Raw genomic sequence first — 25800 nt, 5'->3', positions numbered from 1 at the left:
TTATTTTATTCATTTAACCAGGGAAAACCAGCTGAGGATGAGGTCTCATTTACAGCAGTGCTCTGTATTACAACAAAAACAACAACAACACGAATAATACAACAGGAACAAAACATGACAAGTTCTGAGAGATGAAGCGAGACATCCTACTCAGGGCCTTTCCAAAAGCGCTGGTCAATTCATTACCATTATTTGTTTTGTCCGCATGGTGGCAGAACTTGCCATGTTTTGTTTCTTCCATTACTTCCAGAACTCGTATTTAACTATTTCTGTTGTATTTGTCGAGTCAGATATTTATCATGATATTTTATTTTCATATGTCTAGTCATTTTATGAATTAAATGGAACTTAATTTTCTATGGAAAACGAAACACACACACACACACACACACACGGGACATTCGTCAGTAATAATAAAACGTCTCTTTTAAATGGAAGCCAACGGTACGTGCAAAAACGTTTATTTCACAACTTAATTTGCGGAATAAAGACAAATAATGTGCCTCCGAATATGTTCCAAAACACTTTGTAGCAACACATTTCTTTAAACCCCTAATGTGCATGGATATTTGGATATATTTCACAAAATTATTTCTTTGCAACACAAAAACAGAGTTTCTATTGGACAAATTCAGACCCTCCCCGTTTCATTCCGTTTTCACAAAACGTTTTGCAACAGAGAAAACGTTTTGCAACAGAATCGTTGGAATTAATACTCCCCTAGCATGGGGAGCGTTTAACGTTTTGCTTCTCAACACGAGCCTCTGTCAGAACACGTTTTGCCTCTGGAAGCGGGTACGTGTGTGTGTCCTACTCATAGCCAGCTGCTATTATTTGACAATCACTTTACTTGTTAGCCTAGTAATGTTAAGTAGGACGTGTTAGCTGGCTAGTTATTAAGTTTATTATAAGCGACATGGACAGTTGAGGGGGTGTGTGTGCTGACATCACGGATCTTGTTTGGTGTGTAATAGTACATCGAGTACAATGGCGTATGTCAGTGAACACTAGTCTACGGTAATGAACTTAGGTTTAAAAAAAAATGCGTTCTTGTCAATGGACAACGTAAGTTGTTGTTCAGGCCCGGTGTGTTATAATGTGGAAGTGAAAGGTGCTTGTTAATTTCACCGCCACATGGCTTCGGATGCATTGTCTGCTGAAATTGTAATTGTCCTACTACTTATGATGAACATCGCCGTGCATTAACATTGCACGGTTGTGATGTCTGGTATGATGAGATAATGAGGACAGGCGGGGCTGTCCATAAACGGATTTTGAGTTCGTGCCTCTGCTGCCGCACGTGTCGTTCCATTAAATCCAAGTAGCAGTCATGACCATGTGTTCCTGGAAGTGCATAATATTTTGTATTTAGCATAGATGTCACACTTAGATGTACCTTGTAGGTACCCAGAAGTACTAGCCAGTGTCTTTATTTTTTTTTTTACTTTCAGGAGTTTTACCTTTTTCCACACTTGGCTGTGAGTCTGACTGCATCCTGCAATCACATCAATGGCTACCTCTGGCTCCTCCTCCACTTCTGTGCCTGAGGGTTTCCACTATGAGACCAAGTACATCGTCCTCAAGTATCTGGGACTACTGCCCCCCTCCCACCTACAGGCCACGGCTAGCGCAGGTAAGAGATCCCCAGTTTGTACAAAAACGAAGATGCTTATTATAGGAGAGCAAGAGGGGCTGCTTCCTGTTCCTGGTTTCCCACCCTTGTCCCAAACTCTGCACTCCTAAGGAATGGATTTTAAATGTGTAAGTGTTGGCCAAATCCAGTTTCCAGCGGTGTTACGTGAGAGAGCGCGCACTTAGGAAGAGCTAAGAATTAGGGTGTGGACACGGTTAAGAAATTAGTCTTTATACTGTCTGTCAATAGAAATATGTTCTAATTGCCCGGTCTCTGGCATGAAAACCTTCCCAGTAGCTTTAGTACTAAGGCTGTTATGGATTGTTTATAGACTGTTTTAGATTTTTGTGTACTAATTTGGGGAGCTCACACAAACATGGTGAACATACATGTGTTCAATCAAAGCTGACAGAGGCTGTCTACGCTTTAAGGAAAGAGTGACAAGTATTTACAATTTGGCTAAGTTTCTAAATTACTTGAAGTAAGCTACCAGTCAAAAGTTTGGACTTACTCATTCAAATGTATTTTTTTAATGTGACTATTTACGATATTGTAGAATAATAGTGAATACAGCAAAACTATGGAATACCACATGGAATCATGTAGTAACCAAAAAAGCATTAAACAGATACATTTCATATTGTAGATTCTTCAAAGTAGCCACCCTTTGCCTTGATGACATCACACTCTTTGCATTCTCCCAACCAGCTTCTTGAGGTGGTCAACTGGAATGCACAAGTGGACAATATAACCAGATGACACTGCACTCCCTGAGTGAGAGTTTTCCATGCGTAGAGAGACAATCCAACAATTGTTTTTAGGCAATTTATGAACTTGGCAAGCAAGTTTATTTATATAGCACAATTAATACATTTTGCTAAATGCAATTCAATGTGCTTTACGAAAAAAAATATAAAAATACAATAGAATAAAAACAAATACTCAAATGAAAACGTAAAAAACAACATCATAATAATAAAACATTAAATAATAAAATAGAAACAGAATAAAAAAGGGGATTAAAACATGGGAGCCTATAAAAGCTATAAGGCTAAACAGTGTGGTTAAGTTTAAGTGCTCAGTCACAGGCGTGTGAAAAGAGAAGTGTTTTTAACCTGGATTTAATAATTGATATGTTTGGGGCACGTCTAAGATCTTCTGGTGGTTTATTCCAGTTTTGTGCAGCATAACTGCTAAACGCAGCTTGACCATGTTTAGTTTGGGCTCTATTAGATGACCTGTGTTCATGGGTCTTCTCTGTATATATTCTTCAAACATCAGAAATGTATTCAGGGCCTAAACCATTCAGTGATTTATGAACTAAAAACACCACTTTAAAATCTATTCTGTAACTGACTGGAAGCCAGTGCAAAGATTTAAGAACCGGAGTGATGTGCTCTGTTCTCTTGGTCCTGGTTAACATTCTAGCAGCAACATTCTGAATGAGCTGCAGCTGTTTTACAGTCTTTTTGGGGAGTCCAGTTAAGAGGCCATTACAGTAGTCAAACCTACTAGAGAGAAAATCATGCATGAGCTTCTCTTGGTCTTTTTAGGACACCAAGCCCTTGATTCTGGCTATATTTTTTAGATGGTAGAATGCTGTTTTGGTGACCACTTTGATATGACTGTTAAATGTGAGGTCTATCAGAACACCAAGATTACGCACCTGGTCCTTGGTATTAGTCATTATTCCCCTTTATTTTAATGCAGTTTTTGTATTCTGATCATGGACTTCTAAAACGGAGTTCTTCTGTTCATAAAATTCCCAGGACATGCGTTTAGACCAGGATGGATTACATAGGCTTACCATGCCCACATTGTTTGAATTCCCATTTGCAGCACTCAAATGTCAATATTCAAATGTCAGTGAGGATTTGTCGAACGTTGGTTAACTTTACATACTGCTTATATTGAATTCCATTTAAGCAGGTACTATTGTTGTTAACGAGCTAAATGGAGTTAAATGGATGGATTACAGGTTAGCGTGGCCATCCAGTCTAGGGGGCTCCTACAGTTTATGAGCAACAAGTTGCTTGCAAACCCACTTAAAAGTTGCTAATCAACCAGTTTTGAAGGTATATGCGACATATGTTTTTCTGCAAACTGTATCTCCCAAGACACTAAGGCTCTCAGCCAGTATCTAACCAACACCATATTGACATCACCACACCTTGTTAATCCATTATTGAAGTGAAAAGCCAAATCTCAAACAAATCTGGCCATTATGGTTAGCAATAATGCTGTTTCTGTGTGGGCACATTTAATCACTTCATTTCAAGCTAGTAGTTGCTAGCTAATAATATATTTCTGGTGGGTGGACCAAAAAACGTCATACTTTATGAATTGGATGCAGCAGATGACTACAAAACCATACTAGACCAGACATTCCTCTTTTGCTAAATGCACATTTAGAGGACCAGAAGTGCTTTTATTGTAGAAGGACTCACAAAATCACTGTGTTCTGATGTTATTTAATCATCGACATTCACCCATGAAATCCTAACTATTTTATTCCTGCCAAAAAAAACAAAAACAGAACGGTGAATATTTACAGAAAGCAATACCTTTTATTGTCAACTAAGAAGACTGTTCTTGTTTGAAAGCAACAAAAAAGGTCTGATTATCGGAATAGGCTACTCAGTTTGTCAGGGAATACTTTAGCAAGGTAAAGAAGAATGAGATCAGTTGATGGCAAGCAAGCTAGCTATACCCCGGTGCATGTTGGTTGCCCCTGCTAGCTGGGCTAATGCTGCAACGGGAGAGATTGCTAGTTGACATAGTTGATGAGGACACCAGAAGTAGTACTTGTTTACCAGGTAGCTAGCAAGTTACTTCCAGTGTCTTCAGTAACTAGTGTAAAGGACCCGTGTACAGCCCTTCAAAGCTAAGTGTGATGGTGGAAAAGGACGGGTCCAGAGTCAAATCACGGTTCTCTCGGGTTGTTGGTGTGTGCACGGCAATCCTCAAACATTCCAAACTCAAAACCACTTCCCGAATGGGAATGGCTCACATAAAGACCAACACAACCAAAAGAAAAATCACTGTCACAGCATTTTCTGTTCAGGGGGGGCAAACCAACAGCGTACCCGCGTGCCGTGCGCCTCCGTTGCCCCCCCCCCCCCCCCCTCACTGACTTCACCTGTTTTGTATACACTAATAGCAGGACATTGATATTTTACGTTGCTGGTTTTGTAACTGGTTTGGTCAGGGAGGGGGGTAAAGAGGAGTGCCCGATCCCTGCTTTCTGCACGGCCCACTCCTCGTTCCGACAGCCTGTCATGTATAATCACCATAGGATTACTCACACGCCACCGGGTCAAAGCAAAGAGAGGCACAGGCCAGCCGGATGAACTGCTGAACCAGCACCGAGCCTGGCTGGGAAAAAACAACACGGAGCCTGACTGGGTATCATTAAGACAGTTAACCTGTTGGTGTCCACGAGTATTAGAGACGGCTGATGTGTGGGAATTGATTGTTGCACTTTGCGCTATGTTTTCAATTTACATTTGGGGTCATTTAGCAGCTGCTTTGGTCCAGTGCACCATACTTTAGTTTGTGCATAAATGTTCACACTTTCTCGTAATGGCTCGTCCTGGGGTTGCAAATGTCAATGTTACTGGGATTCAGATTCCTTCCCAGTACTATAAAAACACTCGGGTTGTGTGAAATAGCCCCAGTTTAGCAATTCTGTTAAATTCATCCAAGGATGTGCTATGCCCTTGTGTTTCTGTATTCCTTTCGTGTGTCTTGGCGCGTGTCTTGTTTTCCCTGTGCCACTTGCATTAAAACAAAGGGGAACTGGAAGAGGCCAGCCTTGGGGCCCAGTCAAATAGCTGGCACATTATCAGCAGCAAAGAAGTGACCAATACAGCTCAATTCGTGCAGTGTAGACTGACCGCGTCATACACACTGGTCCAATGAAACCACTTGGTGTCACACTCATGCTGGATTCAGTGTGTTTTATAACCAATGAGAGGTCTGGATGGGTGGGGCGGTTCAGTGCTTTGTGTTCCCCCAGGCAGGTCCATCTGCCTGCCCCCAGTAGCATGCACTGTGTTTTGCCTCTCATCGCGTGCTTAGGCTTGCTTGCGTGTGTGTGTGTGTGTGTGTGTGTGTGTGTGTGAATGGGTGGTGTGCATCTGGGCCTGTAGGCACGCGATGAGGGCAGCATTGTCTGTATTGCTTGCAAGCGATCAGAAAGGAATCTGCTAGGGTTCGGTGTTGTGGTATCTAAGTCACCTAAATTTTATCTACATTTATGGGCCATTTGGGATATACAGAATGTCAGTTATTTCACTTTATTCCATTTTACAGTATGTGGAGTTGTAGTTGACTGATGGTGTTTCACAGTATTGCTATTCTTTTCTGCGGTTCGATTACCTTATAGATGTCTCCCCAACCAGCCTGGCATTGGTGTCAAAAGGGGAGCGCGGTTTTTGATTTTTGTGGCTCAGGCAGTTGGCAATGTAGAAATCATAGTAATTTCCTGGGAATTGATTTAAACATGATCAACATGGCTATTAGTGTTGATCTTTATTTTATTTCAAATTGAGTAACTGATCAGAAGATGTATTATATTGATTTGCTGGAGGCAAATGCCTTGACTGGACACCAAGTTGAAGATTTTGTTTGGTCCAAGAGGTTAATAATGCATTCTTGGTCAAAATGTTTTGATTAATAGACAGTGAAGTGTAATGGCATTTAGCCTCTGATAATATGTAGTGTGTTATTAATTTGATATTCTCTTATGTATCATTTATGAATCCCCATCACAGGCTAGAGGCCATTACAAGACCACTAGCCTGTGAGGCCAGTTAAGTAACTGTTTTTAAGAAATTTAAACAGTTCAACCTAAATGTTGTTTGTGACTGTTGTCAGTCTCATGAGGTATTATCTAACCTTCCAGGAGGTGGCCATTATGCTGTGGACGGAGAGTTTGAGAGAGAGAGGAACAGACTGATGAAGGTTCAGATAGAGGAAGAACTGAGGCAACTGGAACACGAAATCTCAGCCTGTAAGAGGGAAAACCCAACACCGTATGGCGCATGAACACACACACACCCGCAGCTTCTGTTTCATGCAACGCAACATAACATTGTGTGCCAGTCACAATGTGGACAATTGTGACTGTGTTGATTCCTAACTCCCATACTGTGTTCCAGTACAGCTAGGTGTTTGACCTTCAGAGACGTGTGTTTGTGTAGCCCTCTCCTGCACAGGCTTCGATTGCCGTATGAGTCCAGTGTTCAGCCCAGCCAATCCAGAGAGCTCCGTTGAAGACTACCTAGCTACCCTTGGGGAACGAGTTGCCAGGGACCTGGACACACACCTGGCGTCCACTGTGCACACACTTCTCAGTGCGTAAGTATCTGTTGTGCATTCTGCGCTTGTGCCAGTGTGTCAGTTATAACGTTCACTATTCCCCGTTTAAAATTGAATGAAAAGCTGATTTAAGTGTAAGGCTGAGTTGACCAGTTTGTGTTAGACCCTAGGTAGCCTCATGGTAGCTTAAATGTGTATGTCTCTGGCTCAATGGTACAGTAGGCCTCACATTTCTAGTTAATTTTATAGTGGTTTTCATATGGCTGAATCTCAGAACAAGCTGCCCACCTGGGCTTTTCATTCACAAGGGATAAGGGTTCACAAAATGTGGCGTGACGCAAAAAATAACCAGTCAACAGCAGTCCTGTGGATGAAAATGGCCTGTTGATGAGGTCAGAGGAGATTAGCTAGAATCACACAAGCTAACTAGCTGGTGGCTAAGCTAACAGGCCAACAATATTGCAGTGCAACAGTGTGCAGAACAGCTGCTTGGAAAGCAAAGATGGGATGTTGAACTACAGATGGGATGTTGAAGTATCACACCTATAGCTAGTAACCAGAATACCTGGCTCCAGTAGGTATGCAGTCACCAACACAGGAATATTGAGGAGTGGAACAATGTTGCCTGGTCTGACAAATCCTGGTTCAGTTTCCGTGTGTGTGTGTGGAGCTCAACCCAACAGAACATGTCTGGGATGAGACGAAATAGGCTGTTTGCATTATGAATGAACATTCATGTAGAACGTTTCCGAACACCTTGTGGAATCCACTTCCTGAAGCATTCCAACTTCTCCTAAGAGGAACCAACTGGGTACTAGATTGGTACCAAGTGAGGACATTTGGCCAGTGTTCACTTGTAATAAAACCAATATATTTCGGCTTGGTGTAAGGGTTAAAGGATTAGAGTTAAGATTTAAGGTGATATTAAGATATCGGATTTGGGTAAGGTTTAACATAAGATTTTAAATAGAAATACATTTATGTATCCAAAATGTTTTTTGTGTGTGGGTGTGAACTAAGATAACTGTGTTTATGTTTCTTATTCTTTGCAGCCCCCTGGACTATGAGCGATTCAGACAAGCCACACAAGATGTCTCCTGCCATGCACAAATAGGCTGGAACAAGGTAAGGGATCCCTCTACTGTTCACCTGCCATTGCTTGTGTTAAGAAACATCACTTTTGTAATTAACTTATTACATTTATTTTCATGTTACAGGGCTTCTTAATAGGGAAAGTAACCTGTTACATTACCCTTCTGTAATGAACAGGAAACCTGTAAGATGCCTGCGCATTTTGCTGGACAACTGAAATAATGGAGTCAATTTCTCCTTTGTAAATATATTAACCCTAAGTGGTCGGTGGGGATTTCGGCCGGATTTCACTACTTGGACATTTTGGGTCCTAGATTCATTTCTGTAACAGATACAAGCTATTATGATGTATCCTGGTAATCACAACCCCCTTGGCTACAATAAAAACACATAAAAACTAATCTATTGGAAAGGCAAAAAAATATTTTTCGGTAAACATTTCTGCCATTCAGCATAATATTTTTTTTTTTTTTGAAAGCATTATAAAGTTTTGTGTCAATGGTATTCCCTTATATTTTCATGCCTTTACTATCAAATTACACTGTATTGGATTGAAAATAATGAAGAAATAAAATAATAGAAGGTAAAAAATATAGGCACCCCCAAAAAATGTGGTTCTTCTACCTAGAAATAAAACTGAATATAAAAATATATAATTTATAAACTCAGAGAAATGACCAACTTCTTCCCAAAAACTCAAGAACACCCCCATACTATGTTGACTAAATATTTTTTTTTATATCATGTTTATAATACAAACAATGTATTATGGTTCAAAACATCATATATAGTGATGTACACCCTTGTAATCCTTATTCTTGTCTACACATTAGCCTTTTTAAGATGCATGGTCAATGTCGTTGCCTGGTGAAAAGTTCCCATAGCAACCCAAACTATACACAGACAACCCAAATTATACACGGAACGCTTCAAGAAAGTGGCTACAAATAATCGGATGATTATGGCGATTTCTATTTTTATAAATATTTATGCAAATGACCTTTTGACTAGACCGGGCCTGACATTCTGACTAGACCGGGCCTGACATTCTGACTAGACCGGGCCTGACTTCTCTGACTAGACCGGGCCTGACCTTCTCCCGTCCTGGTTCCCAGGTTATGGTGCCACTGGTTGTGCTGCAGGCCTTGCAGGCAGAAGGACAGATCCTGGCCACCCTGCTACCTCTGGGGGTCCGTTTCCTGGAGGAGACTGAGGCAGACTACATAATCCAGCAGGGGGGATGGGTGAGTGGATGGACAAACAAAGCACTTACTCCTTTCTCATTATTGTTAAGTTCAAGCAGATTAATCTGTCAGTATTGACCTGTTGACTCCTGTCCCATGAACGACTTAATGCTTGCTGCATAGATGTTGAGGGCCACGTTGTAAGAATTTCCCTGCTCAGGACAACGCTGTTATTTGGTGTGTTTTGAAAATAAAAAAAGACTTTGACTGAGTATAATCAGAGGAGGGCGCCAGAGATCCATTGTACATTATTTGCTTTGTTGGTCATTTAAAAAACCTGAACAATGAAATATGTTACGGAGTCATGTACTGTAGGGTGTCTCGCTACTCTTGCAACCGGCACATTGGTGATTTTCAAGGACATTCTACCAAGGGAGATGTTGTTCCTCATGTCCTGAAAAGTTAATATTACATTTTCTGATTATAATCTTTGCAAAAAAGCTAAGTTATGTTGACATTCAGCTATGTTGACCGTGTAAAATGCTTTGTAAAATATTTTAAAATCCAACCAAAGATCGGTATACACTCAAACATTTCAAACAAGTATGCTTGTTCCAAGAGAAACAGTGAACCAAGAAAATCAACTGTGTAAATAAAATGAATGCTTCACTATCCAGCTAATTAATATGGTAAACCTATCTAGTATTGGCTTGGTCACCATTTTGATGCTTTTCTGGTGTGATTCAAGGTGCTTTCCTAGACCCCACTTTTGTGATTGAGTATTTTCAGCTTTTGCCACAGCTTGAACAAATCTCGACATTTTACCATGACCTCATTAACATCTTGTATGTTGTAGTCATACTCGGAGCTGCTGTTAAATGGGTGTTGTTTTTTTATCGCACCATTCCTTGTAAAGGGTAGTGACTATAGGGCATAAGTCCCAGGAGATTAGCTGTTTCTGAGATGCTGGAATAACCACGCTTAACACCAACAATCATACCACGGTCAAAGCCGCGTAGATCACACATCTTTCCCGTGATAATATTTGGTCGAACAACAACGAAACCTCTGGACCATTTCTGTGTGGTTTGTACACTGCTCAAAAAAATGAAGGGAACACTTAAATCACACACCAGGTCTCGATGAATGAAATATAATGAAGATCAAAATCTTTACTGTAAATTGTCATTTGTTGAGGACAAAATGACATGATGGTCAAAGGAAACCAAAATCACCCAACTGATTGAGGGCTGGATTCACACTCACACCGAAAATCCTAAGGAAACAATTGAAATCACTGGCAGTTCCAACTTCAATGTAAAGTAGTGAGTGCACTGCTTGTATAACAGTTCATTTAAACTGTTATACAAGCTGTACACTCACTACTTTACATTGTAGCAGTTTAATTTCTTCAGTGTTGTCACATGAAAAGTTATACTCAAATATTTACAGAAATGTGAGGGGGCGTACTCTTGTGAGATACTGTATGTGCTCAGTTTGAACCTGCTTTAATCTGTTAAGAGAACTGGGTGCCAATGGCGAACCTGCAAATTCTGGTGTTCTCTGGCGAATGCCAGTCGAGCTGCACGGTGCTGGGCCGTGAGCACAGGTCCCACTAGAGGACGTCGGGCCCTCATGACACATTCATGGAGTCTGTTTCTGACAGTTTGGTCAGAAACATGCACGCCAGTAGCCCGCTGGAGGTCATTTGCGGCCCGCTGGAGGCTCTGGCAGATACCGTTCCTGCTGCTAGGTTGATGTCCTTATACGCCCCAGTTCAGTTCTCCTTGTGTAATGGCCCATCTCCTGGTATCTCCTCCATCCTCTTGAGACTGTACTGGGAGACACAGCAAAGAAGAGAATCTGGACTGCCTGTGCAACCTGAATGGGATGCAGGTACCACCTCATGCTACCAGTAGTTACAAGAACACTAGCAAAACACGAAACTAGAGAAGAATCATTCAGGAAGGATAAGGCAAAACCATTGTGTTTCTGGGGGTTGTCTTGCTTGCTGTTGCCTCCCCAGGGCACCTGTTGTCACTTTCATTTGCACCAAAACAGGTGACATTGATCCACTTATGCTTCCTAACTGGACAGATTGATACCCCTGAAGTTTAATTGACTTGGTGTTATACTTTGATAATTGCATGTTCCCTTAATACATATTTAGCAGTGTATATTGAGTTGCAACCAACTGATTTTCTGGTTTGGTTGTTTACGTTAATGATCAGGTGTACTCCGTAAAGTGGCTGATGATTGTTTCATTTAAGATGGGTATAACATAAAGAATACAGAGAATGTAACGGTCTATTACATTTAAAGTCTGGCATTGCACCTTGAACAAACCGTTTTAATTAAACGTTAACAGGGAGCCCCCTAGGACAATATGAGCCAAGGTGTCTCTAGTCTTTCCTGACCAGGCCGGTACATCCTCATATGTTCTGTAAACACATGTCAAAATAAATTTCACCCGGCAGTTAAGCTTCTAGAATACATTAGCAACAAACGTTGCCGCCTATTGCTCTACAGTGAGAATTGAGGGTGTCATTCTAGGTTTTGGAGCTATTCATGGTGTGACCTGGGCACCTTTAACCTTTGACCTTGTTGCCATATATGCTGCCCTTTACCAGGTCACTGATGTCATTGTGCTAACCTGAGTGTAACCTATTCAGGAACTACTTTTATATGCACATAAACAAATCACAGGCACATAAAAAAAAAAAAACTGCTATAAACAATTTAATACACGTAATTTTAACAAAACGATGAGCTTCTAAACCCAAAGAATAGTCCTCCTGTACGAAGGACAATGTTTTGTGTAAATGCATGTTATTCAAAGTATGTGACCTTGGCGTTTCCGTCCACCCATGCTAGTTGCAACTTGAGGGTTGAGTGACCTTGACTAACCTTTGGGATGACAGTTTTATGATATTTAGCCGCCACTTCTGGCCTTCTGATCGATACATGAGGTAGGGACCAGTTGGTTTTCTCAGAGAATTATCTACACAATTCATATTTGACAGGTAGGTTATTTAGATTTTTTTTTAAGCTTATGTGGATGATGTGAAGGGTACTTCGTTTATAATCACTTTAAATTGCTGAAATGGGCTCTTGCCTTACCATTGTGACCTTACACCAAAGTCTTCTATAAACAACGAGCCCAGCGCAGGCTGTATTCACCCTGGGCACATTTGGGGGGGAAAAAAGCTATCCTAAAATAATTTTACTCCGCATTCCGCTAAGTAGTTTCTCAGAGGTCAAACAAGTCTGCACCATGAATGTGGTTCTGCTGTCATTCAGTAGAAAATCCCCTACCCTGTGAAATTGTTATAGAGTAACACTCCCTAGGGGAAAATGTTTCTCAGTAATATTATTTGGTTGCAATGGTTTGATCAGGCATGACAGAAAAGGGCTGAAAAAAAGAATGCGGTGTGTGTTTATTAAGTTGGATGCTTGGGCACGTAAGGGGAATATTAGTTCTGTCTACAGACCCAGCATGCTGCTTGTTCTGCATGATGGAGCAGGTCAGATGTTAAGAAAGTAGACTCAAGGAAAACAGGATTCAAGGAGTAGACAATAGATATTTCCCTTCCAGTCCACTAGACGCCCACATCAAACGACACCGCCGACACAATGCCTGTTTGGCTTCAGTCACGGCAACACATTTGTTAATGAGCAAGCTGGAAAATGGGTCAAATCAGTTGGTTCCGTCGCCCTTTAATGGTGTGACCTGTTTAAGATGGCACGTTACTGTGCTGCTCATGAAACGTATCACGATTTGAGTGTTAGCAGAGCTTTGAGAATGTGATGTACTTGTTGAATGTGTGGTTCAACACAGATGAATATATTCAGAAACTCCCTCGCTAGCCGTCTTCTAAACATCATCTGTCCCAAAATGTCTTGCTGCTCCTGTCACGTGTGTCGATCCGCTGCGCAGTCCAAGAACGTGTGCGGCCTCAATACTGCGTCACAGACCGCATCGTTCCACCGCCATTGACTCGGGCGTCGTGTCGAGGTCACGTGACCTGATGAAGAACTGCCAGGGCGGCCATTGTCTCCTCCGTTTGGACAAATGCACCCGCCGAGTCCCTTGGCCACGCTGACGAGGCTAGAGCTGGGGGGGGGGGGGGGCGGTGTGTTGGAGGAAGGTGCATTTGGGAACTCACCAATGGGAACTCCTGTGCAGCCCTGTTAAAGCGCCATTGGTCTGACAGCTGTGTACGGGTCACTTCTACAGCTGGGCCCTCCCCTCTGTCTCTCTGTCTCTCCCTGTCTCTCATTTGGAGTCTCTATGGGTTGCCTGTGCCGTGCTTAGGGAAGCACCGTTGCTGTGTGGTCGCTGGGTGAGACGATTTTACAGGTAGGATGTTTTATCATGTAGCTTTTAGTGGTGCGCGTGTGTGTGTGTATGTGTGCGTGCGCGTGTGCGTATAGAGGGGTGTGCGGACATTGATTGTAGCGGGTAAAATATGTTTGGTTTCCATTGGGGGGGGGGGGGTTGATGTGCTTTGGACTGTAAGGAACAGGGCCTGAGTCTATCCTGTTTCTGCTTGGTCCACTATGAAGTTTGTGGATATTTGAATTAAAAGTTTGAGCACGGTGCCTTGAACACAACCTTCCAGTCCACTGAACAAGCACTTTGTGCAGAAAACACACTGATTCTTTTCCCGATGCCTATTGTACGCTTTTTACAACCCTGTGGAAATCAGCTCGAACTCGAAAACCGCCTCTTCAGGTTATTGCTTATTGAGTTGATGTAGTTACTGTCAATCTGAGGAGTCCTATTGCTGTAGATGGCAGGGGTACTTGTGACCTCTTGACTGGGCCCTCCTGTTGTTTTTTTTGTGTGGATCTGTTCCATTTTAATTACATCCAGAAACAAAAAGGATTATGACCCTGGAGGTTGTGCTCATTTCATTGGGCAATGACAGAAACGGCATCGGCTAAATTCAACCAGTCAGTGGGGCAATCGGGGGGGGGGCAGGCAAGGAAAATGAAAAACACTTCGGAGTCATTTTGAATTACAACAGCTTGCAACAGAAAATGGACTGGGATGTGTATGACTGCATTTGGACCTTAGTTGAAGAGTTTTGGTCTGGGACGTACCAGAACTCATTTGTGGGAGACTAATACCCTATGTTGCGTGTGTGACGGTATTCAACTACATTGGTCACCATCTGAGCTTTGTCCTTGAGAACCACCCGATCAAAATTAGGTTACTTTTACTCCACCTAAAATGAGGTTGGATGTTGGTAAGAATTTCTGTTTTGCCCAGATATTGATATACATATTTTGGTGGGGAAGGTGCTGAAGAATGCTTGTCTGGTCTATTCAGAAATGCCTCAGGCTGCACACAACCCTCCCCCATGTTATGTAAGAGCTCTCTGCTGCATGGATGGAATGCTGTGTGCATCCTTAGGTCCTGTGGTGACAGGCTGTGTGGCAGAGCAGCAGAAGTTCCACTTCTGCCACAGCTGCACCCAGGCCAGTTCTGGGATTTTACCAGGACCCGTCTGTCCTACTCCTGACCAGTAGCCTCTGTTTGAGAATCAATCAATGGAATTGTGTTCAGCTTTATCGCTGTTGGCAATTTGGTTATTTATCTCTGGCTGGGCAAATAAGTAGAGGTGTAGCTCATCTATTTGTTGACTTATCTATCACTTAAGCATTTATCTCTAAGTAATGTAGGCTTAGCTTAAATAAACATTTTACTGTTCAAAATAAGCTTTGTACTTTACTTCTAGGCTACTTGCTGATATAGGTTACAAGGAATCTAACCGTATTCTTACTAACACAATCTCATGGTTTTACTGACTACCAAACTCTATTTATCCAAATATATTAAGAAATGTTGGTTAGTGTATTTGACCTTGAGGGGAGGACATGATAGAAAACCAAATTATATAATGAGTCCTATGTGATATAATCTAAAATTGCATAATTCAGCCACAGAGGATCAACAGCTTCATTAGCTTACATAACAGTTTTTTTGGTAAAATCATTTTTTGTTAGCTGAAATCCATACCTTTAAGACCATTCTGTCATACAGGCTCAGACCATTTCCTCACATACTTTGAATTTAATACATTTTAAATGATTTTCCCTTGGGGAGGAGAGAGGGCAGAAGTATTAATGTAAGAAAAGTATTGAGCAAGAAATGGTCTGTGTAGTTGTATTTGATGAAGGTTTATTAAAAAGGCTGGATTTTGCCTTTGGACGAGGACCTCTGTCGGAGGCACCGAGGCTCAGAACAGTCCTGTCTTGGCTGTTACCAGGCTCTCCTGTTGAAACCTCTTTTCATAGATTAAAGAAAACAGGACTTCAACTGAGATGTTAATTTATAGGAGACAAGGAGTCATTCATCCATGGTGCTGCTTTACATCAACCCAACTGAATGTCTTGAATACTGCAGTCATATATCATATATCTGCAAAAAGATGATCTAAAACATAATTTGATTTTCCTAAAAAAAAAATTGTCATTTTTACATTGTCATTTATTTGAAGTAATGATCCAATATTACCTATCTGTGAGTGGCAAAAGAATGTGAACCTTTACTTTCACCAACATCCCCAACTGCAACTAAACGTTTCCAGTAACTGCACATCGGATTGGAGGAATTTTAGCCCATTCCTCCGTGCACAACAGCTTCAACTCTGTGATGTTGGTGGGTGTCCTCACATGAACTTCTTCCTTCAGATCCTTCCACAACATTTTGATTGGATAAAGGTTAGGACCTTGTCTTGGCCATTCTAAACCATTAACTTTAACCATTTTGACCAAGTATAATATTTTAATCTCATTTGTTTATATGGGTTCTCTTTACTCTCTGCTTGTAGGACTTTTTGAATAATGTTTTAGTTCATATTTATGCAAGAATAAAGATAATTCTAAACTTTCAAGCACCACTGTAGCCTGGTGGTATCTGTACCTGTCTTTGACTGTGTTAAAGCTGTGTTAAAGCTGTGTTAACACGGTTCATATGTGGAGTAGCGGCTGGCCCAGTGTCCTTCCATGGGAAGGATGACTTCATGTTTCATACAGGAGTTCATACAGGAGCCAATATATTTTAGCGCAGCACTATTGACTTTAATGTCACCTCCCGAGCGAGGGGAGAGCTGCTCCTCACTTTCCTGTTAGGAGTGGCCTCCTGCCTTGTCAGAGGTGTGTCTGTGCCCCGCGGTGAAGGTGGAGAGCTGTTGAATGACACACCTGACAACACCTCAAAAGGCACAGTTGGGCGAAGAGTTAGGAGGATACATTTCACACAGAGAGTGAGAGGTGAGAGCTGCATTTGTAGGCAGTTTGGCCTATTCAGGTAGGGTGTTTTTGTATTTTTATTTGAAGTAACAATGTCCAGACTGATTATCTTTTGTCACCCACTGTTATTTGCTGATGCTTTGTATTATGTTATTGAAATCACAGATGTCATGGTTCTGCAGGCAGGCTGTATTTCTGGTTTCAAGGTTTTGACCGATTTTTAACTTCTCTAGAATAGGTGGTCTTCTTGGACTGCTGCTGGAAATAGTTTTATTTTTTGGGGTCCTTTACCATATGTTCTTTTAAAAATATACGTGGTGAATTAGGAGTTATATGGCTTTGGAACCATGTTCTACTGCTAATTATAGCCGGAGATACATATTGGTGTGAGACCCAGTCCCGACAAATAGAGACCTATCCACAGTGACCTCTGCCCAGGGAGGAAGATTTTAAAGAAATTATGTAAACTACTTCCCCACACGCGAATCAGTTTACACCTGGCCAAAGGGATTGCTATGAATGGCTCGAGCTAGTTTTAATCCCAAGCCTGTTCTCCTGATATTCAGCCAGGTCTCCCTGAGAGAACGTCCTTGTATGGAGAATGTAACCTTCAGTCATGCCATAGGCCCATAGGATAACACTGTACTTTACATAGATAGAGAATGGGATGGATTAGTTAGGAAAGTCTGTAAATTTGATGCAAATAACTAGGCTAGTAATTTGCAAGATAAGTATACCAGAACAGTTGTATGATCTGCCTAGATGAGCAGTAACAGTTGAACCCTGTGTTTTTCTAGAAGACAATGGGAGTTTGTTAGTGCCGGCAGGTCTGTGTGTCCGGGTCCGTGGGTCCATGTTACACTGCTGCCACTACTGAACACTGGGTGTTTGACTGAGCCCAGGTCACTCCATCAGACACGACGTTTAGCCCTCCCAGCTTAGACCAACCCAGGCCAGTGTACCCCAACACAAACCGGTCTTAGTCAACTCCGATGTGCCAGCTGCTGCTATGGAAGATACAGCTGACCCCCCCCCCCCCATTTTGATCGCAGGGTCTTAGCATGGATTTACATGTGAACAGGGCCCCATGTGTGGATTACACTTTGATATTTCATAAGTATACATCTCTATTTTCTATATAATCTTTAATCTGCTTGTGAGCAGTTCTCTGGTAACTGAATTACTCCGTCGTAACAGAACCATTTGACGTTTGCTCGGTCTGTTTCTACCATAACACCTGAAAATCCAATCAAACGCTCGATAAGTTCATCGGTTGCATTTAATAATGTGAATGCACAAACGATTGTTCCACTTTGGTGCATCATGTCCAGGTTTGGGAACCCCTATGGATTCATAATCCTTACATCCCAACAGCCACAGCGCTCCACCCTGACTTGTTTGCATCGTTTGTCCATATGCTGAGGCTCACTACAGACGGATCAATTGTGACTCCGACCATGCTGAGAAAGTGACTCCCAGGATCTATTGACCCTGACCCCCCAGAATATGCGTTACAAAAATGTGCCCTCCTTTAGGCGTTCGCCATTGTTGTAGTCCTGTTGTTGTGGTCATCGTCTTCTACTTTGTCTTAATGTTGACTTTCTGAGCTCTTCCACACGTCACCCAATCCTCTGCCCTATGGCTGAAGTCAAGTACCTTCTACATAAAGATCCCCTTGTTATGTAATGTGTCTGCATAGCTGGCTCACGCATATTTCCCTCCTACTGTGTTTTTAAGCGCACGTTAATTTGCTGGAACAGCCAGAGAGCAGCGGGCGAGAAAGCTTGGTAAGGAGTGCTGTTACCGTGTCACCCTGTGACAGTGTTGTTTGAATAATGAACATAATCGTGGGCTGATAATGACTCCGCTGGTCCTGAAGCGGAGATGACTGCGACCTGAGGCCATTTCTTGCACCGCCTTTTTTCGTGGGCCCCTCGATAGTCTGTACGTGGATGTCCAGGATTCAGACGCATCTGTGCAATGAGGCGGTGTCGACGCTGACACAGTGTCGTTTGGTTAGGTTTCAGTATGACTGTACTGCAGACCGCCTTCACATTGTACTTTCACTGGCGTCGGCATCACACTCTGTGAAAATTCGCACAAATTTTGAGGTTCTGAAACCATTTATAGCGGTGTGTCAGTATTGCCAGAAGCAGATGTCCGTGTGCAAACCCCACATCTAAATACTTTGTGAAGGCATTTTGATTACAGCAGTACAGTCTTGTGAAAAAGTATGTCTGGAGTTGATTCCAGTTGTGGCATTCGCATTTGGACGCTGTTGCTGTGAACCCAGGAACATGCGGTCAAAGGAGCTCTGAGTGCAAGTGAAACTTAGGCTGCAAAAAAAAAGTTTTAATCCATCAGAGAGAGCAGAAACACAGGAGTGGCCAAATCAACAGTTTGGTACATTCTGAGAAAGAAAGACCACACTGGTGAGCTCGGCAACGCATGGCTTGGATGTCCATGGAAGACAACAGTGGTGTTCATATGACCCTTTCCATGGTAAAGGGAAAAACCCCTTCACAACATCCAGCCAAGTGAAGAACACTCTCCAGGAGGTAGTCATATCATTATCCCAAGTCTACCATAAAGAGAAGACCTCACGAGAGAATAAACAGTGGTTTCACCACAGGCTACAAACCATTCAAAAGCCTCAAGAATAGAAAGCCCAAATTTTAACTGTTTTAGACTTAAAATCATTTTAAAAAAGCCAGCCCAGTACTGGAATAGTGTTCTTTGGACAGATGAAACTAAGATCAACCTGTACCAGAATGATGGGACAAGAAAGGCTTCGAACGGCTCATGATCTGAAGCATACCACATCATCTGTAAAACACAGTGGAGGCAGTTTGATGGCATGGGCATGCATGGCTTCCAATGGCACTGGGTCACTAGTGTTTATTGATGATGTGACAGAAGCAGCGGGATGAATTCTGAAGTGTATAGGGATATATTGTCTGCACAGATTCAGCCAAATTCAGCGAGGTTGATTGGACGGCCCTTCACTACAGATGGACAATGACCCAAAATATTTTGCGAAAGCAACCCAGGAGTTTTTTAAGGCAAAGAAGTGGAATATTCTGCAATGGCCGAGTTAATCACCTGATCTCAACCTGATTGAGCATGCATTTCACTTGCTGAAGACAACCTATAGCAGAAAGACCCACGAACAAACAACAACTGAAGACCGCTGCAGTAAAGGCCTGGCAAAGCATCACCGAGGAACCCCAGTGTTTGGTGATGTCCATGCGTTCCAGACATCAAGCAATCATTGCCTGCAAAAGATTCTCAACAAAGTATTGAAAATGAACATTTTATTTGTGATTGTGGTCATTTGTCCAATTACATTTGAGCCCCTGAAATAAGGGGACTGTGTATGAAAATGGTTGCAATTCCTAAAGGTTTGATATATTTTTGCTCAGCCCTTTAAAGCTGAAATTCTGCACTTCAATTACATCTTGGTTGTTTCATTTCAAATCCATTATGAAAATTGTGTCAGTGTCCAAATATTTCCAGACCTAACTGTAAGTCTGTTGGATAAGTCTCTGTCAACCTAGCACACATGGATTTTGCTATTAAATAAAGCTGTTTGCAGATGAGGTTAAGCTCTTTGGAATTGTGAGAGGATCTCCTGTGCGTGCAGTCCTCTTTCGGTCAGTCCGTGGGTCTTCTGTAGGCCTGAGGTCCAGGCTCTGACTGGGCCATTCAAGGACATTGATCTTTCTGTTTTGCAAACCATTCCTTGGTTGATTTTGCTGTATGCTTCAGTTTATGTTGGAAGGTGAAATGGGACTCAATAAAATGTGTTTCAGAAGTTGTGTTGAAATTAATATATACTGCTGTTTGAGGGCAAAATATGACACTGTTTGTGGTTTGTTTCTTTGCATTCACTTTTGCTCAGTTTCATGAAGGGTACCAATAGTTAATTAATAGACTGTGCATATATGTGGAATGCTAAAAAAAATTCACGTCTAAGCACCAATGCTGCTCACTTAAAACATTTATTTGGTACATAACTATTTGTGTCAGTCCATAGCAATAAATCCGTCTGGTGTCAACTTGTAAAATTTTTATCAATTGTAGTGTCTCACATGAAGAAGTTTGCATAATTTTACTCTGAAAAAGCACAGGCATATCATGTTAGGCTTCACTGTACCCCTTCCCGAAACCAAGTTTGGCATCGTTTGTCCCCTTTCAATGCAATACCATTTTGTCATTTACTTGGAGTGTTCAAAAATAAAGACAGATTTGACCAGAACTTGACACACTATCGATTGAATCCTTATGAGGAAGGGAAGTTTGTCACAGAAAATGAACGACTTTCTATATGGATCAGAAGAGAGAGAGGTCATTAGCACTTAAATAAAAGGGAGGTTGTGTACCACAAAGTGTAATCTACCATTACGGTATACCGGTCCTGGGGAGTTGAGATATGGTTTGTGGGTAATGTAGGGAGATATCAGAGTTGTTGGTGCAGTTCACATGGGGGTGGGGGCCAGTAAGAAAACATTTTACACTCACGACTTTTGCCCGGAAAAGATGGTCTGCTAAATGTGTTGAAATTGTTCTCGTAATGATCAACAGGAGGTCAAGCAGGTTTGTTTTTAGTGTGACTTCACGTCAGATTGTGGTGATAAGTGCACACCTATACAGACCACATCTCATTCTACTTTTCTGGAGTCTGTGTACATTCTTAACTGAACCCAGGTGAATGAAACTAAGTTTAATGCTATTTTCTAGGTCACTGAATGTAATTGTGGATGATCCCAAAATGACTTCCCTACACGGTTCTTTCATGGAACGTGTGGCTTCCTCCTAATACCTTGATTTGTTTAGATGGAAATCTGTCTTTTTAAAACCCATTAGTGAAGTGGTTTAAGAAACAAAATATAGAAAATCATGTCTGTCATGTCAGCGTAGAAAATATTGTGCAAAGCAATATATTACTTTTTTGGTAAGGAAAGGGAAAGAGGTCCAGTGGTCTCTTCATTTTTTTCCAGAGCTGTATCTTGGCCAAAACATTCTACATTCATCTCATCTGACTATAACACATTTCCCCACATGGTTTCGGGAGATTGAATGTGTCTTCTTGCATAGTGTATACAGGGTTAGATATTATTTTTGTAAGAAATGGTTTCTGTCTTGCTACTGTAACCCATAGCTTGCCCTGTCATCCATTTTGGAATGAAGTTCGGATTTTTGCAGTGTCCTTGTAGTGTCCTCTTGTCTCCACTTCTTTCTTCTATTGTTGTATATTTTTATCATTAAATGTTTCCAGATCCTCATCCATTACCTGTTATTATAATTGGGAAATCTGAGTGATAGCACTTAGACCATTCCTACTGAATAAGGAATGACCAGAAAGAATCTACCTGGTTACTTTGGTGTGCACTTTTCCATATGAATGGGATTTAAGCCTGGAGACCGCTGGGGTCATTGCAAGATCTTTCACAATCAAAGATATATTTGTGGAGTTGGTGTGCTTGTGGTTGTCTTGTTTCAGCCTTCGCACACCTTGGTAAAATGGCCTCTATTTATTCAGTTGGTTTCCATACTCACCACTGATCTTTTTGTTTTCCCCCTCTAAGGGTACAGTGTTTAGTCTGGAGGAAGAGGAGGAGCAGGACGTTGTCATAGCCGAAGACAGCAACGACATCTACATTCTGTCTGGAGAGCAGCTTTCCGGCCAGTTCAGTCCCCCCACATCACTGCTGGACAACAGAGACAACAGTGGACCTGGCAGCTGGCAGACCGAGAGCTTACCCGTGTCTCTTGCAGGCCACGAGTCCTGGGCACAGGTGGGCATGATGGACCACCCCGAAGACGTCAAGAGTTTGGACAGCAATGAGGGTGTCCTGGCTGAGGAGCGAAGCGAGAACAACTCCTCCAACTCTGACATAGTGCATGTTGAGCGAGAGGATGCAGAGGAGGGCGTGGCTGAGGAGCCCGAGCTGCAGGAGAGCATGTTGAGTGTGCTGGGGACAGAGAGCGAGCTGGCCGAGCTGAGGGCGGAGTTTAGGGATGACACCCCGCCACCTGTGCCGGTGTCGCTGGAGCCCGCGGTGGCGTATTCCGAGGAGCCAGTCGTTCTAGAGATGCCCACGCCCCTTTCAGCAGTCCCGTCAGAGCCCCGTGCCTCTTCCCCAGTGTCCGAGCCAGCTGCTCCAGCCCCAGTAGTTGAAGCTCAACCCACAGATGTTGTGGAGAACTTCCCAACGTCCCCTGACAAAACGCCCTCTACTACTCCTCCTCCAGCGGAGCTGGTTCCAGAGTCAGTCACAGAACCAGAGTTAATTGCAGAACCAGAACCGGTTTCGGGGCCAGTTGCGGCTCTAGCTGAGCCAGAGCTTGTTCCAGGGGAGCCTTGGTCAGAGGCTGAGTTGGAGCGAGCGTCCGCTGCACTCCTGGAGTCACCCCCAGGTGAGGAGGTCCCAGTACAGACGGAACCAGAGTCCGAGCTTCCAGTGCTGCTGTACGGCGGAGCTGTCCTAGTGGCCCTGGCTGCTGTTGTGGCCTGGGGAGTCCTGGCCCACCGGAGGAAGTAGCCTGTGGGGGCCCCTGACATGGGCCCCAGACCGCACCTCCTCCTTGGTCCCTGCCTGGCTCACTGTTGGTAATCTGGGCTGCTGTGCTGCCACTGCCAGGTGCACACACTGTGGGAAAAGTAACTGTTCATTTTTTTTCTTCCAGTTTTTGATTTACCCCGTAGTCAACTCATCTCGTCATACTGCTTTTTTTTTTCCCCCTCAAGATTTCTCAGTTTTGTGTTTTTTTTGTTTGTTTTCTGGGAGCATGGGTCTGTTCTGTACTATCTGGTTGCACAGCACAGATAAAAACATAACAGGGTGGATGCCACTTGGCTGGTGCTTGTGCTGCCTCTGTCCTCAAAGCCTAGTTTGTGTAGCTCAGAAAAATCAATAGCCAGATTTCTCTTATCCAATAGATTCTATTTCTAATTCAAGTAATGGAGACTGATGTGGCTGTACTTAAACGGACAGCAGAATTTGCCCCAAGGGATATGTTTCATAAAGCACTTGATTGTGACTTAATAATGTCACACTAAAATATGGAACAGATGTTTCTTATCTACTTTTTTTCTCTTAAAGGCCAGCCCAGTTATTAAGTGCTGTTTGATGGTCACTGAGCTGATGAAACAGAAAAATATTTTAAGATATGAATGGGAGGGTATACTCAGGGGCCAACATGTTATTTCTCTACATTGTGTTGTCCTTTCTGGTTGTTTTGCGGTATTATAAAAACTGCATTACAATTATTATTATTTTTGGTTTAAAAAACTGCACAGTGAGGATTAAAGTGTACCACAAGTCACAAGCCAGAGTGAGATTCCCTTTTGTTTTTTATCTCTTTCCATCTTGTGGGTTTTGTGATAAGTTAATGTGTTAATCACCACTACAGGCGTGAATATGCATTCTTAAATATATATGTTTATAATTTCTCATTTGTCACTCAACCATGTGTCATAGAGATGGTGTGTTTCTGTTTCTCACTTCCCCAGTTTTGTGTCGTATCTACTGTCCTATCTTAACACAACTCTCAACAGATTCAGGAGAGTTGAAGAGCACGGCAAGCTTTCCTTATTGTTCCCATGCCAAGCCATTCTGCTTTTCCTCCACACTGCCCTTCTGACCGGAAAGATACACTGGTCAACACAAGTGTGTGCGTGCTCACTCACAGGATGACCTCCATATTGTTTTGCAGCTGCCTGAGGGAGTCGCTAGGGCGTAATGAGATTTAAACAAATCTCGCTTGACAATACCTCCCCAAGCAATGCTGGGCAATTTGCATCACCCATGGGGGGGCTTCCCAGCCACAAGCCAGTTAGCAGCTGTGTGTTTATAACTTGTTTATGTGAATGAACTTCAATCACTCCTAAAGCCAGCCTCGGCCATGATGGTATCACGGTCAATACTGTTCCAGGCGCTGCTGTCAACAGGGAATGTTGAGTTGGGAATGACTGCACCAAGACACATTTCTGTGGAATGACAGTGACTAATTCAACGCAGGTTGTGGCCAGGGTACAAGGCTTAAGATTGAAATATAACTCTTTATAGATCATTTCTTCTTGATTTCATTCGGCAGACATCAAAATCAGACGACATTATTAGACGTCTTGAATCAATGATGCCGTCATTCCCAACCAACGTCATTCCCAACCAACCTGGAGTTACTTTTTAGTTACCTGGTCCTGTCTTGTGTACCACCTCTACTGGCTTGCCATTCAGCTTGAAAACCCCACAGCGTGCCTACCCAATACATTAAAACTTCCAAACTTAACAATTGTGTCTGGTGAATTCTTCCCCCCCTTATTCTCTTAACAGGGTGGTCTGTTCACAGCAGAGTGTGACTTAACTGAGCCAAGGCTAACAACATACTGAACAAGGGAATGTGAATGTATAATGTGAATGCAAATGTAAATCCGTTATCAAATGTAAATAAATGTTTTACAGTAATGTTACAGCAGGGCTCTAAAGTCTGGTTGGCCAGCTTTGTCATGATTAGGATTATAAAACCTTTTTGTGTCTTAATTCAATCAAAACCACATGGAAGTAGTTATTTTACCACTAGAATTTTTTTTTACCAGACTGGTCTTTCGTACTGCGACATTAACCTGAATGATTTCAGTTTTCACATTAGTTGTGTGGGCAAGGGATTCATATTAAGTGGGGGCAACAGAGAGCCTTGCATCTGACCTGAAAAGCACTGGTTATTTTGTCAACAAAAATACTGAAAATATTTGTTAAATACCTGTTTCTTTTTGTGGTTGTTGATAACTGACTAAATGGATCCAGATAAGACTAATTAAACAACTGTTTTTCATTATGGTTCACAGAAAAGAGACAACGCAAAGGTATCTTTCTGACAAGTCTTGTAAAACTAGGATTTTGGAAAGAGAGCTTCTCGTATTATTAATTTTTTTGTCCAATCAAAAGCATTAATGGGCATTAGCAGAATTTATTTTTACTTTCTCATCCCAATGTTCCACTGCGATTATTGGTAGAAAACAAATGTCATGCTCCTCTGACTGTTTTCTAATCTGGCAGCAAAGGGTTCACTATGGCTACTCTCCAGGTACAAATTATAGGGAGAAAAATACCACGAACATCAAGACACTGGAAAGCGTTTCATCCCAATGTATACGCACAGGTAAAGACCGTGGTCTGGAGTACTAGAGAATACTAATATTTTCAACTATCTAAACATTTCTTAATCTTCTGTTCTCTTATTTATTACATTTCAAACAGACATTTCCGTCCATGTCAATACAACTGCTCAAACGATTACATTTCC

At 42.3% G+C, this 25800-nt stretch overlaps 1 protein-coding gene across 4 annotated transcripts; it reads left to right on the top strand.

Moving 5' to 3' along the window:
• The first annotated feature begins 668 nt into the window (after positions 1-668).
• bcl2l13 (BCL2 like 13) lies at positions 669-23823 on the top strand. 4 transcript variants are annotated; one of them, XM_010883274.4, is made up of 7 exons: positions 669-795; positions 1452-1633; positions 6540-6647; positions 6838-6994; positions 8008-8080; positions 9163-9291; positions 22080-23823. In XM_010883274.4, the coding sequence occupies exons 2-7, from the start codon at positions 1510-1512 to the stop codon at positions 23034-23036; spliced, it is 1548 nt and encodes a 515-aa protein (XP_010881576.1). In that variant the 5' UTR covers positions 669-795; positions 1452-1509; the 3' UTR covers positions 23037-23823. The 4 variants fall into 4 exon arrangements, with proteins under 4 accessions (XP_010881576.1, XP_010881578.1, XP_010881577.1 ...); XM_010883276.4 differs by lacking the exon at positions 669-795 and adding an exon at positions 901-963; XM_010883275.4 differs by lacking the exon at positions 669-795 and adding an exon at positions 922-1017.
• The last annotated feature ends 1977 nt before the right edge of the window (positions 23824-25800 follow it).

The sequence above is a fragment of the Esox lucius genome, chromosome 19, assembly GCF_011004845.1.
Source record: "Esox lucius isolate fEsoLuc1 chromosome 19, fEsoLuc1.pri, whole genome shotgun sequence".
Classification (NCBI taxonomy): Eukaryota; Metazoa; Chordata; class Actinopteri; order Esociformes; family Esocidae; genus Esox; species Esox lucius.
This window is presented reverse-complemented; position numbering and strand designations above follow the sequence as displayed.

Bases quoted from the DNA above. Each gene is read 5' to 3' on its own strand.
- bcl2l13 (XM_010883274.4), top strand. From the start codon at position 1,510: ATGGCTACCTCTGGCTCCTCCTCCACTTCTGTGCCTGAGGGTTTCCAC. The intron at 6,648-6,837 runs GTAAGAGGGAAA...GTGTTTGTGTAG, and splicing joins GGAACACGAAATCTCAGCCT to CCCTCTCCTGCACAGGCTTC. The intron at 8,081-9,162 runs GTAAGGGATCCC...CCTGGTTCCCAG, and splicing joins CACAAATAGGCTGGAACAAG to GTTATGGTGCCACTGGTTGT.